The following is an 18,276-nucleotide window of genomic DNA, read 5'->3' on the forward strand; positions in this document are numbered from 1 at the left end:
CCGCCCCGCCCGGCGCTGCACCGGCAACCGCCCCCCACCTCCCTCAGCCACTCCCAGCTCAGGTGCGGAGGCTGCGACCGGGGCCGGCGCCAGCACCCTGCCCCTGCCGGCCTCATTGTGGTGTCACAGTGACGGGACCGTGAGGAATCCAGGGCAAAGGGGAGCTTGCACTGAGGGCAACTTCCCGTCACCGCAGGGTTGTAGGAGGAGAGGGGCAAATGCTGGCGCCTTTCCCCGCTCAGGCGGGAGCGTGGGTTGTTTGGGAGGGGTCCCGAGGTGGACACACAGTTTGGTCCCATGCCCCAGCTTGAGCGGGATGTTCTTACCTGACCTGAGTTCCTCACACGGCCCCCTCTATCAGCAATGGGCAGGTTTCCAACGGGGTGAGGCCCCAATTTACAATCCCTCAAAGCCCCGCGGAAATTCGAGCCCCACGGAAAGCAATGGACGTTTTGCCCTTGACATCTGTGTGGCCAGGATTTCACCCCAGGGCTTGCTATTGCTGGTTTCAGGTCTGATGCCACTTTCAAGGAGAGTGGGTGGCCAAATCATTAGGATTCCAGTAGCGGATTTTAGACTGATAACCTTAAATTTCATGTAAGTGTAAGCAGGGGACTGGTCCTGCTATTGTGGGGAACTTCCCTGGCTTATACACTACCCCAGTGCAATGAGCTAGCGAAAGGGCTCCCCTTCCACTCTCGGGTGTGACAGAGTCCTCAAAACCCCAACAAATCTGGGCCCAGGATTCCTGGGGGCTTGACCCCCAACTTTGTCATGGTCACTTAGGGCAGGGGCTAGGGTGTCCCCACTCCAGGGTGCTCTCTCTGCACTGGACACTTCCCTGGCCCTGGATCATTACATATAGTTCAAAGCAAATACAATTTATTAAACAGCAATCTATTTTTAAAAATAAGGAAAAAATGGGAAAGGTAAAAAGAAAATGCATAACCCTGCTCTGTGGTACAGGGACATCACAACCAGCATCTCTGGAATGTAAGGGAAGTTCACAGTCTGTTCTTCACACATTCCAGACCTCCATCTCAAGCCCTGGCTGTGCTGCAGGGACGCTGCCGGTCAGTCACTTGCTCTGGCGGTGGCCGCATGCATTCAGGCTCTAGCTAACAGGACCCTTTTTCTCAGCATCAGCCCCCCCTGTCAGGGTTACGATCCCCCTCCACGTCTGGCCTGCAAGGCTCTTGGCTGGGGGCATCTCCCTGCACTGGGCCTGCTGCCCAGGGTCCCCGCCCCTCTCCCCAGCTGCTCACCGCACCTGGCTCCGGACTGCTCCAGCCTCAGCTCCACTCTGCCTCAGCACTGCTGCTGCTCTGGCTCCAGCCCTCTGGGCTGCTTTTTCTGGCCCCTCTGGCTCTGGTTGCTGCAGTTCTCCTCCCAGCACAGGGCTGCTTCTGTGGCTCTTCTCCCAGCACAGATGTATTTCCTGGGCTGCTTCTCTGATCCTCTGGCTGACGTAGCCTTGCTCTCCAGCTCAGCTTGGGCTCCTGCTCTCTACTTAGCTCCGGCTGGCCCCACTCTGTCCCAGGCAGTTCCAGCTCACATGGAGAATGGGACCCCCCTGGTCTCTGACTCCCTCATTAGCCTGCCCACCCTGTCAATCAGGCTAACCTGGAGCATTGGCCTCTCCCCATTGTTCCTGGAGACTGTCAGACTCAGGGTCCTGATTTTTCATCCACCCTTCCCCTTTTGGTACTGGAAGCTAGCCAACCAAAAAAAACCCCAAAACCACTGAGTTTTAGTAAGGGGCTAACAATCCCCTTACATAAGTCATTATGAAACCTAAGCCTCACATGGGATAGAACACATGAGGGTACAGCAAGCATGCAGAAAGAGGGCCTGCGGGCCTCTGGAACACCAAATAAAGAGTCTGTGTTCTGGCTCTGCACAGACTGGTACCACAGGCCTTGGTGGGATTAAGACTGGAGAGGGACCTTAGTTTCCACAAAACATCCCCCACAACTGGCATGGAGAGGCTGTAGCTGCATTGGCTGTAACAGTAGTAACATGGGAGGTGTGCTGCAGCCTTGGGTCCTGCCTCTCTGTTGGGGTGTGTGGCTTGATTACTCAGGCTCTATGCAGGTGAAATTCTTCACCCCCAAAGGAATTTTCAGCACATGCCAATGAGCAAAATGGGTGCAGCATGTACACACCCTGAGTGTGAGTCACTGTCTTTATTCTTGCTGTATGTAATCATAAGACGATATTAGCTTTGTTCCCTAATGGTTTCAGAACAGAAGTCCAAATCTTGTTTTTCTTGTTTTGAACTGATGAAAGTGAAGTCAAATTTATTTGTGTCACTGAGGGCACGTCTACACTGGCAAAGTTACAGCGGCCACAGTTACAACGCTGCTCAGAGAGTGCAGAAGGAAAACCACTGTTCTGAGTTCACACTGACAGCTGCCTGCACAATAGCGTGTTCACACTTGCGGTGCTGTTTGGAGTGGTGCACTCTGGGTAGTTATCCCAGAGAGCACCTCTTTCTCTTTTGTCGCTAAGACTTGTGGGAAGGCGGAGGGGGTTGCGGAGCATCCTTGGTCCAGTCCCAATGCCACGTGATGCATTGCATCACATTCTAGCAAACCCTGTGCTTCCTAGAATACTCAAGGAGCTGATAGAGGAGATATCTGAGCCTCTTAGCTATTATCTTTGGAAAGTCATGGGAGACGCTCATCTTGGTAGTTTTAGTTCTATAACTTCAAAATAAGTCCTCCTAAAAGATATAGTTGGCATGCAAGAACAAAAATAAATTCACTTCCCCAAAAAGTAAAGGAAGCTGTTGTAGCTAAGACAAAAAAATCTCTCTCTAACTTTGAAACCAGAAACAAACATTCTTGACAGTGTATTAACATGTACATCAAAAAATTTTTAGGCTCTGATCTGTCAGTAAGTTCTGCATAGGGAGAGCTCCTCATTGCAAGAGCAGGATCAGAGTCCAGAGGAGCTACGTAGTGACATCCTCTTTAGACTCTTACCATATAAACCACCCAATGTGCTGCTCCTTCAGCAGCCCAGGGAGAATAGGTTATTTTTAGTTACAGAATTGAATGTTTTATCTATGTTATATAGTATCTTTATCTTTGGATCAGTTGTCCCTTGTGTTTATTAAGCCACACAGAAGCAGCTGTAACAATAATTTCAAACTTTTCTGTCTCTAAGAAAAAAATCCTATGAATACAAATCCATAACTAAAAATCCAGAGCTACAGAAAGACATAATTAATGTTAACAAATTATTTTAGGACATATAGTATATGGTATTATCATGCAAAGGTGTGTGTGAGTAAGTGTATTTGTGATTCTATATGTACTGTACTTGTGACGGACTTTGGAACTATTCAAGAAGAAAGGTGCCATATAATAGTGATTTATTAACTGTGTTATAATTTTATATATTTTGTGCCAGAGCAACTGGTATAAATTGTTGTAGCTCCATTTACTTCAGTATGTAACCCTTCTGCACATCTAAGTTGGCAGCAACAAGGGCCGGGTTCTGTATCTAGGGGTTCCATTTCAATAATGCAATGCAAAACCGGCTCGAGCCCCCACCCAGTGACCTGGGACAATTACATACCACCCCCTGGGCGCCTCTAAGAGGCAATACTTCCCCTCTTGCAAGCACAGAGTCTGAGTGTAGCAGAAAATGTTTAATAACATGAGGTAAACAACATCAGCATTAAATTGGAAAAAACACCACAAACAGGATTCCTAACACAAACCATGAGCAAAAGACCCACCCCAGCAAATTGGGCCGTGTCCTTTCCCTTTGGTTCTTGTATCCAGCAACCCAAAAATCACACAGAGTCCCCAAAGTCCAACACCCCCAAAGTCTCTTGGGCCCAGCAACCACCCAAAGTCCCAAAAGTCCAACAACCCCCAAAGTCTCTGTCCCTGGTCAGTGCAGCCCCAGAGTAAAAGGGGGGGCACACAGGGTGTTAAGGGGCACCTTACGTGATCCAAGGCCGACCGACCGTCTCTCCGTGGGGTTCCGCCGCAGCCTTCACCACAAGCCAGTCCACTTCCTGCCGTCCCACAAACTGCTCTGCTCTACAAGCTGCTCCACAAGCTGCTCCACTCCGCTCCGCTCACCAACCTGTGAGCCGCTCCAGCCGTCCCTGCAAATGGCTCCGCTCCGCTCACCAACCTGTGAGCCGCTCCAGACATCTCTGCAAACAGCTCTGCTTGCCGTTCCTTGGGCCACTCCAACCATCCCCGCAAGGCTCCACACTGCTGGCTGCTCCTCCAGCCGTCTCCGCAAACTGCTCCACCAGCCGCTTAGCAACATAGCTTCAGGCTCCCGCACTAGTTAACACAGCACTCAGTGATCTCAGCTCTTAGTAACTTTACCCCTGCTAACAGGGTAACAACACTTTATTCCTCCTGCCCCAATAACAGAGAAACTGGGGATCCCACCCCATCCAAAGTAACCACTATCAGTTGCTGTTGTCTCATGCCACACTCACCATAATTCACCACCAGATGTCAGGGTAGAGCTCATCCTGACTCTGCTTACAAGTAGAACTATGCTAATTTACACCAGTAGAAGATTGGGCCTTGTGTGTAACATGATATTTATTATATGGACTAGGGCATACCTAAATGATCAATTAATGTGCGGCATGCTGGGGTGTAAATTTACAGTGCTCCGGTGTGCTGTACACTAAGTTTCTGGGTGGACCCTGCTGCTGTGCACAAAAAGTTCCTTAATGCACACTGATACACTGCTGTTTCAAACTGCTTTCACTTCTTTAGGGGTATTAATGTTTGTGATGTATTCATTTGCTATAGCAATGGATACTGTGTAAGTACCTAGAGATTAGTTGCATCATGGGCAGCATGGGAAAAGGTACTGAGATAGGAGAAGAATGAAAGAATGAGTTTGATTCTGATTTACACCAGTCTGAATCAGGATTAGCTGAAGTCAATGAAATCACTCTGGATTAAAACCAGTATCAGTGAAATGAGAAAATCTGGCTCAGGCCTGATATACACTACAAAGTTAGGTCAACATATGCCACATTAGGTTGAGTTAATAATGTATGTGTCTACACTACCTAGTCCCTTCCCCTGGCCTAAAGGGCTTGTAAAGTCAATTTCTGTACTCCCTCTCCACTTCAGTCAACATCCACGCATCGACATAGGGACAGTGTAGACACTGCGCTGTGTAATTCGAATGTATTGACCTCCAGGAGGTGTCCCACAGTGCTCCGCTGTGACCGCTCTGGAGAGCACTTTCAACTCCACTACACTTCAGCCAGGTACACAGGAAACAACTGCGATGTGTATTCACCAGAAGTGCCATCCCTGTTAAAATTCTGGGAACTTTTGAATTTTCATTTCCTGTTTGATCGGTGTGAAGAGTTTGTCAGCACAGCTGACAATGGATGCTCAAGGCCCCAAACGCGCTCCAGCATGGAGCACACAGGAGGTAATGGATCTTATTGCTGTGTGGGGAGAAGAGTCTGTGCAGGCAGAGCTCCGAATCGGCAGAAGAAAAGCTAACATCTATGCCAAAATCGTGCAGGGCATGGGAGAGAAGAGCTACACCAGGGACACACAGCAATTCCACGTGAAAATAAAGGAGCTTCGGCAAGCGTACAAGGGAGGCGAACAGTCACTCTAGTTCTGCCCCACAGACATACCGCTTCTATGAGGAGCTGCATACGATTCTCGGCAGTGACCCCACCACTACCCAAAAACGCTCCATGAATACCTCCCAGGAGCCCCGGGTGACCTCAGGCAACAAAGTGGAGGACATTGTTGACGAGGAGGAGGAGAATGCATGGCAGGCAAGTGGAAGATCCATTCTTCCTGACAGCCAAGAACTTTTTTTAACTCTGGAGCCCATCCCCTCACAGGACCAATTGTCGGCGGAGCGTGATGCCAGGGATGGCACTTCTGGTGAATACACATTTTCAGTCAAACTGTAGGGGTTACATGTTACTATTTTTAATGTTGAATCTGAATTAAAAAATTGGGATAGAAGTTATTGGCGGCCACTGCAGCTAAGCAGAGGGTGCTCTCCAAAAAAGACTGTTTATGTGCCTGGGGATGGCCCGGGAATCCTCCCTCGAGATCTCTAGGAAGCTTTCATGGAGGTACTCTGCAATCCTTTGCAGAAGGTTTCTGGGAAGAGCTGCCTTATTTCGTCCACCACAGTAGGACACTTTCCTGCGCCACTCCAGTATTAACTCTTCTGGCATCATTGCAACACACAGCATTGCAGCATAAGGATCAGATCTGTACCCAGACACTTGCAGCATCTGCTCCCTTGCTGCCTTTGTTACTCTCAGGAGAGTGATATCGCATATGGTCACCTAGGGGAAACATGGGAAGTTTTAAATGCTAGCCCTTAAACCGCAAGCAATTCGATACATAATCCACCCCTGTTTGGTGAATTCTGGGTCACACAACCACACTTTCCCGAATGTGCCATGGTTGTGGTTGGAAGGAATCACTGTGTATTGCAGCCAGCATTTAAAAAATAAAGGGGGTATGTGACGCTTCCTGTTCGTCTCTCTTGGACCCCAACCCGGTGCCGCTTTTGTAACAATCAAACTATTTGTGGGGCTTTACGCTGGTGCCTGTCCTCAAGTACCATCCAGGTTGCTATAGGAAAGGGGGTTGTGCTGAGGTTGCAACCGTTGATCCCAAGGATGTCTTAACAAAAGCTGCAGCATAAGACCTCTCGCCCATGCCTCATGGCCTGACTCACCATGGCTGGAGCAGCAAACCAATTCTCGCAGTAGCCTGCGGTTCTGCTTACATTGTAGCTTGCAGGGAAGTGCATTAAGGGGTGTTTCTTTTATAAAAAGATTTTACCTTGCACCAGAAACAATATACACACTGTCAATGCTACCCTTGTACTTTGTATTCTTTGCAGCTGAAACCTTGTCCATAGGTGCATCCTCCACACTGGGTCAGAGACATTCCCAGATTAGAAGGCAGAAAAAGAAGTCTTGGGAGGACATGTTTAATGAATTTATGCGTGCCTCTGTGACTGACAAGTCAGAGCTCAGCGCATGGAGGATTGCACTGTCGGAGAACCTGCACAATGACCGCGAGGACAGAAGAACATGTAGGGAACACGAGTGTGACACGCAGGACGAGATGATGCAGATTATGAGGGAGCAAATAGACATGTTGAGGCATCTGGCTGAAGTCCAAGAAAGGCAGCTGGACACTGGTGTCCCGCTGCAGCTTATGCTGAACCTGCTGCCATCGTTGCCAAGTTCCACATCCTCCTCTCCCAGACATCCTAGGATGCGGGGGCAGGGGGTGGCGGGGAGGGGAGAGAAGGAAGTCCGGTATCCCTTGCACTCAACTCCAGGGGAGGGTACAAGGACCAGAAGGCACCCATTCTCACACCTTTGATTGTTATTGCAGTGCAATTGTAAGCAAGCTGTCCTTGTTTCTCCCCACACACACAAGTGTTATCAGCTCTTTTGCCCCAAGTTATCTTACTTTTCTTTCTCAGTGTTTGTGAGCATAATAAAAATTAACAGATTGAGGAGAAAAGGCTCTTTATTCATTCAGTACACAGCTGTTAGCAGGGATAAAGTTTACAGGGGAGTACATGCAATGAAGGGGACAAGCTAGGTAAGGAACAACACATAAATGTCACATTTCTGTGGGTCATTGATGAAACTAGTTTTCAAAACCTCATGGAGAAGCAACGAGCCTTGATGTGCTCTTCTTTTTTGCCTTGGTGTCTGGCTGCTCCAAATTGCTGCCAGGAGGTCTGCCTCCATCTCCCACCCCGCCGGAAACTTTTCTCCCTTTGTTTCACAGCTATTATGGAGCATACAGCAAGCAGCAACAACAATGGGGATATTGCTTTCACTGAGGTCTAACCTAGTAAGCAAACTATGCCAGTGGGCTTTTAAACTCCAAAGGCACATTCAACTACCATTCTGCTCTTGCTCCACCTATGGTAGAAACGCTCCTTCTGCTGTCCAGGCTTCCTGTGTATGGTTTTATGAGCTATGGGAGCAAGGGGTAGGCTGGGTCTCCTAGGACCACGATTGGCATTTCAACATCACCAACGGTTATTTTGCACTTTGAAAAGAAAGTTCCTGCTTGCAGCTTTCTGAAGAGTTCCTAAAGATGCGCACGCCATGCACTTTTCCCGACCATCCCATGTTGCTGTCGGCGAAACAGCCCCTGTGACCCACCAGTGCTTGCAACACCATTAAGAAGTACCCTTTTGATTTATGTACTCTTTGGCAAGGTGGTCTGGTGCCAAGATAGGGATATGCGTTCTATCGCCCCACTGCAGTTAGGGAACCCCATTGTGGCAAAACCATCCACTATGTCCTGCACGTTTCCCAGAGTCACTGCCCTTCTTAACAGAAGTCTATTGATTGCCCTGGCAACTTGATCACAGCAGATCCCACTGTAGATTTACCCACTTCAAATTGATTATTGATTCCCCACTGGTAGCAGTCTGGCATTGCAAGCTTCCATAGAGCTATCACCCCTTGCTTCCCAGCTATCAGAGCAGCTCTCATTTTAGTATCGCTGTGCTTCAGAACTGGGGAAAGCTCTTCACGCAGTTCCATGGAAGTGGCCTTGCACATTCGAAAGTTCTGCACCCACTGCTCATCATCCCATAGCTGCATAACTATGTGGCCCCTCCAGTCAGTGCTTGTTTCCTGGGCCCAGAAGTGGCGCTCCACCATGTCAAGGTGATGCGCAACTGTCACCAGAATCTGCAAGTTGCTCTGCTCCATGGCTTCCAGCAGGGCTGCTTGCATGGCATTACCCTATTCTGCACGGCGGCTCCTGCTTCAGCTGAGCAAATACTGCCAGATAAGGCGTGAGGTGTTTGTAATGCTCACAACAACAGTGTACAGCTGAGCAGCGTCCATGCTTGCCGTGCTATGGCGTCGGCATGGGTAACCCAGGCTGAGGAAAAAAGGTGCGAAAAAGGCTTGGTTTGTTTGCTGCTGATTTCAGGGAGGGAGGTAAGTGCATCGTGGGAAGCTAATGCCATGTTCCTATAAGCACCTGTGCAAATGTTTTGGTCCCATGAGGCATTGCAAGACCAACCCAACATTTCTCTTGACTCCAGACACTGTGGGCTAGCTATTCACAGTGCAGCGCTCCGTGAGTTGATGCAAGCCCTGCTCATGAGGATGCGTGCCGCCGATACAATGTGCATAGTGGGGACATGCAGAATTGACTTGCTTAAATCGGATGCTCGATGTCAACTTAAATAAAATCGACCTTATTTTGTAGTGTAGACATACCCTCAGTGACTTCATTTGTATTACTTTTACTTCACTAACTGTTGTGTATCTAAAAATCATCTGTCTTTCTTTTGAAATCTGATGATTTCCTTTGCTCAATGGCTTTTGTTGCCTTTTCAATCTTAACTTTTCCTTTTATTTATAAATATATCACCACAAACCTAATGTATTTTTCTACACTAAAAACAATTTGCCATTGAACAAAATCTGGGTTTTGGTTTCTATCAGTTGTGAACATTTTAACTAAACAAGCCTTCCAGGACTTCTTTGCTTCATCATATAAAAGGCAATTAACATTTTTATTCCATTAACTGAGAATTTCTCTCTCTCCCTGTCATAAACAGAACATCTTTTGGGCATATATTATTATGCAGTCTTTCAGATTATCACACACTATTTCTCAAATAATGCAATATAATATCATACAATTTTTCTACAATTTTCTACTACTATTTTAACACAGAGAATGAAGGATGGATTCCTGGCAAGTCAAAGAGATTCCCAAGGCTATTTTAGCTAGAGTATATATTCTTTCGCATATCCTCACTGATATCAACATCATATATGGTGATTATCTTTCAAATAAAGATGATTAATCTTACTGGAATCTATCCTGATTGTCTAAAGGCTTGGACATGATTATTCAATGCAATCAACCTAGAAAGTTAAATATAGTAGTAATGAGATTAAGTTCCATGATCCTTTACTAAATTAAAGCTTCTTTAAGGTAAAGTCATATAAATTAAAAATATACTGAAATAATTTTGTCCGATGTTACTGCAGACCCAAGTTTTAATTACAGTAACTTTGCTGAAAGACAGAAATTTAGAATTACAGTACTGTTTCCCCTTTTGACCTAAGTGGCCAGGGGCGGTGAGTTCTATATACCCGTGGTGTCTGGGCTCCACCAATATTCAGGGTCCGGGGGCCCGACTCCACCAATGTTTGGGACCGGGTCTCTCCCCCCGGCCCTGCCCCCGCCTGCAGCACCCACTCGCCTCCCCTGGCCCCTATTTGCTGCCCCCGCTCACCTCCCTCAGCCCCTGGAGCCTGCAGCTCATGCTGACTCTACTCTGCCGGCTCCCGGCATCAACTGCTGCCACAGGGTCCTAGTGCCCCCCATTCACTAACGGCAGGGCAGGCTGCCCTTACCCTGCCATTCTGCCCTAGCCCTGAGCCTCTCGAATGCCCCAAACTCCTCAACCCCAGCCAGAGCCCTCATCCCCCCGCACCCTAATCCTCTGCCCCAACCCTGAGCCCCCTTCTGCATCATGAACCCCTCATCCTCAGCCCCACAGCCCCACAGCCCCACAGCCCTCACCCCACACCCCAAACCTCTGCCCTAGCCCTGAGCTCCCTCCCACACTCCAAACCCCTCATCCTTAGCCCCACAGCCCTCACCCCGCACCCCCTCCTATCCCCAAATTCCCTCCCAGAGCATGCACCTCCTCCCCTTCACACACACCCCCTCCTGTCCCCAAACTCCCTCCCAGAGCCTGCACCCCCTCCCTTAACACCCCCTCCCCCCCAAACTCCCCAAACGCCCTCCTGCCCCCAAACTCCCTCCCAGAACCTGCACCCCTCACACCCTTCTACACCCCCACCCCAGACCAGAGCCTGCACCCAAATCTGTTCCAGAGCCTGCACCCCTCACCCCCTCCTGCACACCCACCCCCTGCCCCAGCCCAGAGCCTGTACCCAAACTCCCTCCCAGAGCCTGCACCTCTCATCCCCTCCTGCACACCCACCCCCTGCCCCAGCCCGAAGCCTGCACCCAGCACCCAAACTCCATCCCAGAGCCTGCACCCTGCACCCCTCCTGCACCCTAATCCCCAGCCCATGGCCTGCACCTCTAGGGTGACCAGACATCCCGATATTTCGGTGTCTGTCCCACGTCCCGACCGATCTTTGGTCGGAACGCAATTTGTCCCGATATCCGCTGGCAGCACTGGGTTTTTTTTTGTTTTTTGTTTTGCTCTGCCGGTGGGCACCTCCTCCCCCATCCCCCGTGTGTCCCGATATTTTCTTCCCCTCATCTGGTCACCCTATGAACCCCAGACCTTCTCCCCCCACCCAAAATCTCTCCCAGAGCCTTAAGCAGATGGGGGGCAGAGTGAGGGGGTGGGTGGGTTCTGGGCACCACCAAAATTTCTACAAACTTGCCACCCATGTAAGTGGCTACTCAAAGTTCAGGGCCCTGTGGATGTTCCAGTTGGAAGTAGAAATTGATAGAGTCAGGTATTTTCTTTAATAGTTTTGTTTATTTACAAAGAATATTCAGAGTCCTGTGTCTCTGAACACAGAAGGAATCAAATAGCAGGAAACAACTTTTTGTGCGCACAAAACTGTGAGCACTCTCTTCAGCCTGCACTCCTAATGCAAAAACAACCATCCAGGTTTCTTCCAGGGTCAGCCACTGTGCATTCAACTACTCCTTTTCGCTATTTCTCTCACAGCTATGTCTACACTAAAAACACTGCAGTGGCACAGTTGCAACTGCACCACTGTAGTGCTTCACTGTAGACAGTGCAGTGATAGGAGGGGTTCTCCCATCACTGTATTTAATCCAGCTCTTCAAGAGTTGGTAGCTAGGTTGGAGGAAGAATTCTTCCGTTGATCTATACTGGGAGTTAGGTTGGCTTAATTATGTTGCTCAGGGATGTGAATTTTTCACATCCCAGAGCCATGTAGCTAGGTCAACCTAACTTATAAGTGTAGACCAGGCGTCCTCAAACTGAAGGTTGGGACCCTTGAGGGGGTCACGAGTTTATTACATGGGGGGTTGCGAGCTGTCAGCCTCCACCCCAAACCCCGCTTTGCCTCCAACATTTATAATAGTATTCAATATATTAAAAAATGTTTTTAATTTATAAGGGGGGGTCACACTCAGAGGCTTGCTATGTGAAAGGAGGCACCAGAACAAAAGTTTGAGAACCACCGGTGTAGACCACCCCTCAGTCTTTCTTGTCTGTTCTCAGTTTGTTTATGTTCTGCCATCACCCACACCACATCTATCCAAAACAAATGTTCAAAGTTGCAGGAAATAAGGGGGAGGCCAGACATTTATTTAATGACAGGAGACACTGAGATTCAAAATGTTAAAGCTTTATAAACCGTTAACAGAAATTATCAACTTCATGTCAAAATATACAAGGTAAATATCCTAAAATCATACCTGTTTTCACTATTCATTTGTCCATTTGTAACAAGCCTTATTCAAAAGTCTAAATCACTGGATTTGTACTCTAATAGGTAAAATAAGAAAAATGCTGCTTGAGAACCTATCTTTAGATTTAGAAGATTATCAATAGAAATATTTTTTGTCTGTGTGTGTACGGTGAAATCAAGGGTTACTGACATTGATAAAAATTTAATCCTTCCAAGCCTATTTATCATTGTGTCTGAAGGAATTAATTTGCTTAAAACTACCATCTTTTGTATGTATTGTTACATGAATAAACTAATAATCAAATACACTTAATAGGTAGAGTAGTTTTAAAAGAAAAAACACTGTTTCAGTAACATTTATAGACTAACATAACCCAGCAATGTCCAGGAAATTCATGGCTGAAGTTACAATTAAAAACAGTGATGTTACATATACAAAATTTCAGATGTTTATGTATATTTTGGAAATCTTTGTGTTCAGATCCTCTTGTGATATTTGCAGAACTTCATAATTTCAGGAGATTGGAATTATGGGAACAGTCCCTCATTACATTTTATTCAATCTATTTCCTGTAAACATTACAAAATAAAAGAATTTTTTGAGACTCAGGCCTGTCTACACTAGGAAATTAGGTTGGGATAACTACGTCACTGAGGAGTATAATAAATCCACACCCAAACCAAACTAATTCTGGTGTAGACAGTGCTAGGTTGATGGCAGAATTTTCCTGTTAACCTTGCTACTGCCTCTCGGGGAGGTGGAGTACCTACACTGATGGTAGAAACTCTCCTGTTGGCATAGATAGCCTCTTCACTGAAACACAACAGCAGTATCCCTGCATTACGAACATAAGAATGGCCATACTGGGTCAAACTAAAGGTCCATCCAGCCCAGTATCCTGTCTGCCGACAGTGGCCAGTGCCAGGTGCCCCAGAGGGAGTGAACCTAACAGGTAATGATCAAGTGATCTCTCTCTTGCCATCCATCTCCACCCTCTGACAAACAGAGGCTAGGGACACCATTCCTTAACCATCCTGGCTAATAGCCATTAATGGACTTAACCTCCATGAATTTATTTAGTTCCCTTTTAAACTCTGTTATAGTCCTAGCCTTCACAACCTCCTCAGGCAAGGAGTTCCACAGGTTGACTGTGTGCTGTGTGAAGAAGAACTTCCTTTTATTTGTTTTAAACCTGCTGCTCATTAAACTTCCTTTTATTTGTTTTATTTGTTGCTGCAGTGTTTTAAGTGTAGACAAGCCCTTAGCCTCCAAACCAATTCCTATGTGTAGCATCAGAGTGATGAGTAGGTGACAAGGGGTATTGTGAATGACGAACTGTAAGCCTCTGGAGACTATAATGGACTAAAAATGGCATGAAAGATGCTGGTTCTAGTTGAAATCAAGTGGCCTGCCTGAAAACTGAAGATGATGGATTGGTATGTGATACTGATAAAATACTGAAGCAGTTATATCACAATCTGTGTAGAAAGAGACAACCACATTGACAATTTCAGTCCTCGAACGCCACTGATGAAAACCTTGCCAAAATGCCAGATGTTCACCTAGAAAAAGTCAGTGCTGTGCTTAACTCCATAAAAAAAGGGGAAATCCCTAGAGCCACTTTGAGTCATGGTTTAAACACTGACTGCTGGAAGATAGTACTAGAACTGGTCCAATTGTTCATTAAATGTCAGAAGGGCAATGATGTCCTTGCAATGTGGAGAGTGGTAACCAGTGCATTGCTTTATCGTGTCATGTGCATATAAGATGTCAAGAAGGTCATTACTGACTGACAGATTGTACAACTGGGTGCAAATCAATCAAGAGAACAAGGTGAGCTATTCTGTCATGGAATGTGCTCACAGTGGGTGTAGTGACACAGAAGAATTAAAAATATAATCACCCCTCTTATACCTCACCTTCATGGACTACAAGAAAGCCTTTAACTGTTCTCCAAGCATGGCAGAGACAAGGTGTGCCTACCACTTACATCAAGTTGCTTAATATTTATATTGATTTGTTAGTCCAGCTCAAAGTCATTCCAAATTGGAAGAAGAGTACAGAAGGGCCACATTATATTGGTTTGTGGCTGTATTAAAAGTCTTCAAAGAGTTTGACTGATCAGACAAGAGTCTAAACATTAACAGGAAATGATTGAACAATCTGCAATTTGCAGATAGTATTGTTCTATTAGCAAAGACTGCAGTTAGCTTCGAGATATACTCCCTGGGGTCAATGAGACAAGCAGGAAGATAGGTCTGCATATGAAACACAAGAGGACAAAGACCCATATCAAATATACCTGGTGCACAGATACCTAACATCTAAATATAAGGCAACGCAACAGAAGAAATGGGAGAGTATGTCTATCTGGGAGAAATGGTTTGCAGAGATAGAGACCAAGAAGGAGAAGTAGAAGGAATGAGCACAGGCTGCAGGTCATTCAGCAGACTAAAATAGTTTCTTATAGGAAGGATGCCACTTAGCTTGAAGCAGAAATTATACAACATCTGCATTTGTCTGTTGTCACCTATGGTGCAGAAATTCATATGATGACTTCGAAAATGGAAAAATCTCTTAGAGACAAGCCAAAGAAGAATGGAGCAGGTACTGCTGGATATCATGTTGAAAGGCAGGGGTATCAGCATGTGGATTTGGCAACAGAAAAAAATTGTCATCTATGTGAAGAAAAGGAAATGGTAGTTCGTTGGCCATGTTGCAAGGTGGGCAGGCAAAAGATGGTCCAAAAAACTTTTAGGAATGGATTAGCTGAGGGGCTGGAGTAGAATATATTTTATGACCATTAATTACAGTGCAATTCAAATAAAATGAGAATCATCCTAAAGCCTTTTGAAAGTGCACATTATATCTTGTTTGCTGTCAGGATCCTAGCAAGGGCACTTAGGATGAAGGGTCAGAGCAGGGGCAAATCTGAGACTGGGAGTACTGGCAGCATTCTTAGTCTGGTTCCAGGCTGGGGTCAATACCAAGGCTCAGAGTCCAAGTCAGGAGGCATAGTCCAAATCAATCCAAGATCATAGCAGCTACAGGAAATCCATACTTTTACCTGGACACTTTCTGGAACACCCATTGTGTTTATGTACTGCAGGAAACGAATCAAGAGCCATGAGGCTGCTGCCTGTCAAACTCCTTGAGGCAGGACTTCCTATGGTTTGTCTCCACAGCGGGTCATGAGCAGTGAAGCACAAGGTGGTTACAGTTACTGCTGGGTGTCAGCTACCTGGCAGCTCTGCTCTAGACCCATGAGGCCTTAAATTTAACTACTGCTCTCATTTAGTCAGACAAAAATTCCAATAAACTCAATAGAACCCTTTATGGTATGTGTGCTGAAAGTGTTTTTATGTGAATTACAAATACACTTTAGTTGTCTTAAAATGGACTAAACCCTGCAGACGTTATTCAGTCAAAATTGCCATTTGACTTCAAATGGTATTTTTTCCTGACTAAGGAATGAAGGAATTAGCTAGTATTACTGAGTTCTGTTCTATATCTTATGTACAAATGCAGTGCTACAAATTACAAAATCATCTTTATTAACCCTTATTTTTAGTAAGAGACAGTTTTGTTCGTGGCATAGATTCAAGTTTTCTGTGGTCATTCATTGAGTTCCCTGAATAAATAGATGAAAAATCCTTTAAGATGTGACTATCTCAGAGCTGAAAAATATGACTGCCTGTAGTATATCAATATTCCTGTTCTTGCTACAGATATTACCCTGGCCACCTTAACAAATCAATTGTGATTCTATAGACAATGCTTCTGAGGCTGCCTGTGTTTTAACTTTATGTTGTCTAATCTTGCTCAGAGAAGGCCTAAATGATATAAGGTTAAAAATGCTAGGAGCTGTGGGAGCCTTTACTACACTAGTGCTCCTACCATTGTTGGAACAGCACCAGCACTAGGAAAAGGTTTGCAAAAAACAAACATACTGTCAAGGCTGGATCCCCACTTTGAACTTTAGGGTACAAATGTAGGGGCCTGCATGAAAACTTCTAAGCTTAACTATCAGCTTAGCTCTGGTTCCGCTGCCACCATTTCAATTTTTCCCTCCCTGAGAAGCCTTGAAAAACCTTCACCAATTCCCTGGTGAATACAGATCCAAACCCCTTGGATTTTAAAACAAGGAGAAATTAACCATTCCCCCTCCTTCCTCCCACCAACTCCTGGTGAATACAGTTCCAACCCCCCTGGGATCTACAACAGGGAGAAATTAACCATCCCCCCTCCTTCCTCCCACCAACTCCTGGTGAATCAAGATCCAAACCCCTTGGATCTTAAAACAAGGAAAAATCAATCAGGTTCTAAAAAGAAAGCTTTTAATTAAAGAAAAAGGTAAAAATCATCTCTGTAAAATCAGTATGGAAATTAACCTTACAGGGTAATCAAACTTAAAGAGCTCAGAGGACTCCCCTCTAGTCTTAGGTTCAAAGTACAGCAAACAAAGATAAACACTCTAGTAAAAGGTACATTTACAAGTTGAGAAAACAAAGGAAAACTAACACGCCTTGCCTGGCTATTTACTTACAAGTTTGAAATAGGAGAGACTTGTTTAGAAAGATGTGGAGAACCTGGATTGATGTCTGGTCCCTCTCAGTCCCGAGAACGAACACACTCCCAAACAAAGAACACAAACAAAAGCCTTCCCCCCCCCAAGATTTGAAAGTATCTTGTCCCCTTATTGGTCCTTTAGGTCAGATGCCAGCCAGGTTACCTGAGCTTCTTAACCCTTTACAGGGAAAAGGATTTTGGAGTCTCTGGCCAGGAGGGATTTTATAGTACTGTACACAAGACAGCTGTTACCCTTCCCTTTATAGTTATGACACATACCTATAGTGTAGACAAGACCTAAGCATTTATCCACCTAGATAACAAAACAACAACATAGTAAATTTCTGATTTCCTTTGTTACTACAAAGCAGAGCCCTTCCTTTCAGAAACTAATGATTTATAAATAAATATGTATAGGCAGGGCTGGCTCCAGGGTTTTTGCCGCCCCAAGTGGCGCAAAAAAAAAAAAAAAAAAAAGCTGCGATCGCGATCTGCAGCGGCAATTCGGCAGGAGGTCCTTCACTCCAAGCGGGAGTGAGGGACCGTCTGCCGAATTGCCACCGAATAGCTGGACATGCCGCCCCTCTCCGGAGTGGCCGTCCCAAGCACCTGCTTGACAAGCTGGTGCCTGAAGCCAGCCCTGTGTATAGGTATCATGTAAATGAGAGCTTGCAAATAGAGACAGCCTTAATAGGATTGAAAAGAATTATAAAGGAGCTGACAAAGCAAGATATGGAAATAGATTAAAGCAGGCCTAGTAAAACAATAATCCAGGGCTTCTATCTTCCTCCCATCAGTCAAGGTTACTTGATTCAAATACAAAACAATGTAAGAAATCCCTATGGGAAAATATTGACCCTTGTATAAACACTGGAACTAACTGAACTTTCACTGATGTTAATGGGATTTCTGATTTTGACTTAAAAGGGAGCAGAGCTGTACCTATTGTCAAGTCATTCAGCAAACATAGGGCTTGATCCTGCAAACCTTTACCCATAAGAGTTGGAGTTATCCCACTGACTACAATGGAAACACTCGTGAATAAAAATTACTCACTGGAGTAAGGGTTTGCAAGAACAGAACCACATGTTTTAAAGCAAATCTGATCCTTCCCTATCTCAGTTAAGATATAACTAGGGTTACCATTCGTCCGGATTTACCCGGACATGTCCTCCTTTTGTGTGCTAAAAATAGCGTCGGGGGGAATTTGTAAAGCACTCACAATGTCCGGGATTTCCCCAGGGCAGAGCAGAGAGAGCGGCTGGGAGGGCTGCAG

At 46.0% G+C, this 18,276-nt stretch overlaps 1 protein-coding gene across 1 annotated transcript in view; it reads left to right on the forward strand.

Annotated features, from left to right (window-relative positions):
- Positions 1-5,716: 5,716 nt before the first annotated feature.
- CNGA1 (cyclic nucleotide gated channel subunit alpha 1) overlaps positions 5,717-18,276 on the forward strand; it is a 49,049-nt gene continuing 36,489 nt past the window's right edge. The window contains exons 1-2 of the mRNA XM_034772528.1: positions 5,717-5,912; positions 6,895-7,183. Of these exons, the coding sequence (XP_034628419.1) occupies positions 5,717-5,912; positions 6,895-7,183 (485 nt within the window). The remainder of the gene's footprint in view (positions 5,913-6,894; positions 7,184-18,276) is intronic.

Source organism: Trachemys scripta, chromosome 5 (genome assembly GCF_013100865.1).
Source record: "Trachemys scripta elegans isolate TJP31775 chromosome 5, CAS_Tse_1.0, whole genome shotgun sequence".
Classification (NCBI taxonomy): Eukaryota; Metazoa; Chordata; order Testudines; family Emydidae; genus Trachemys; species Trachemys scripta.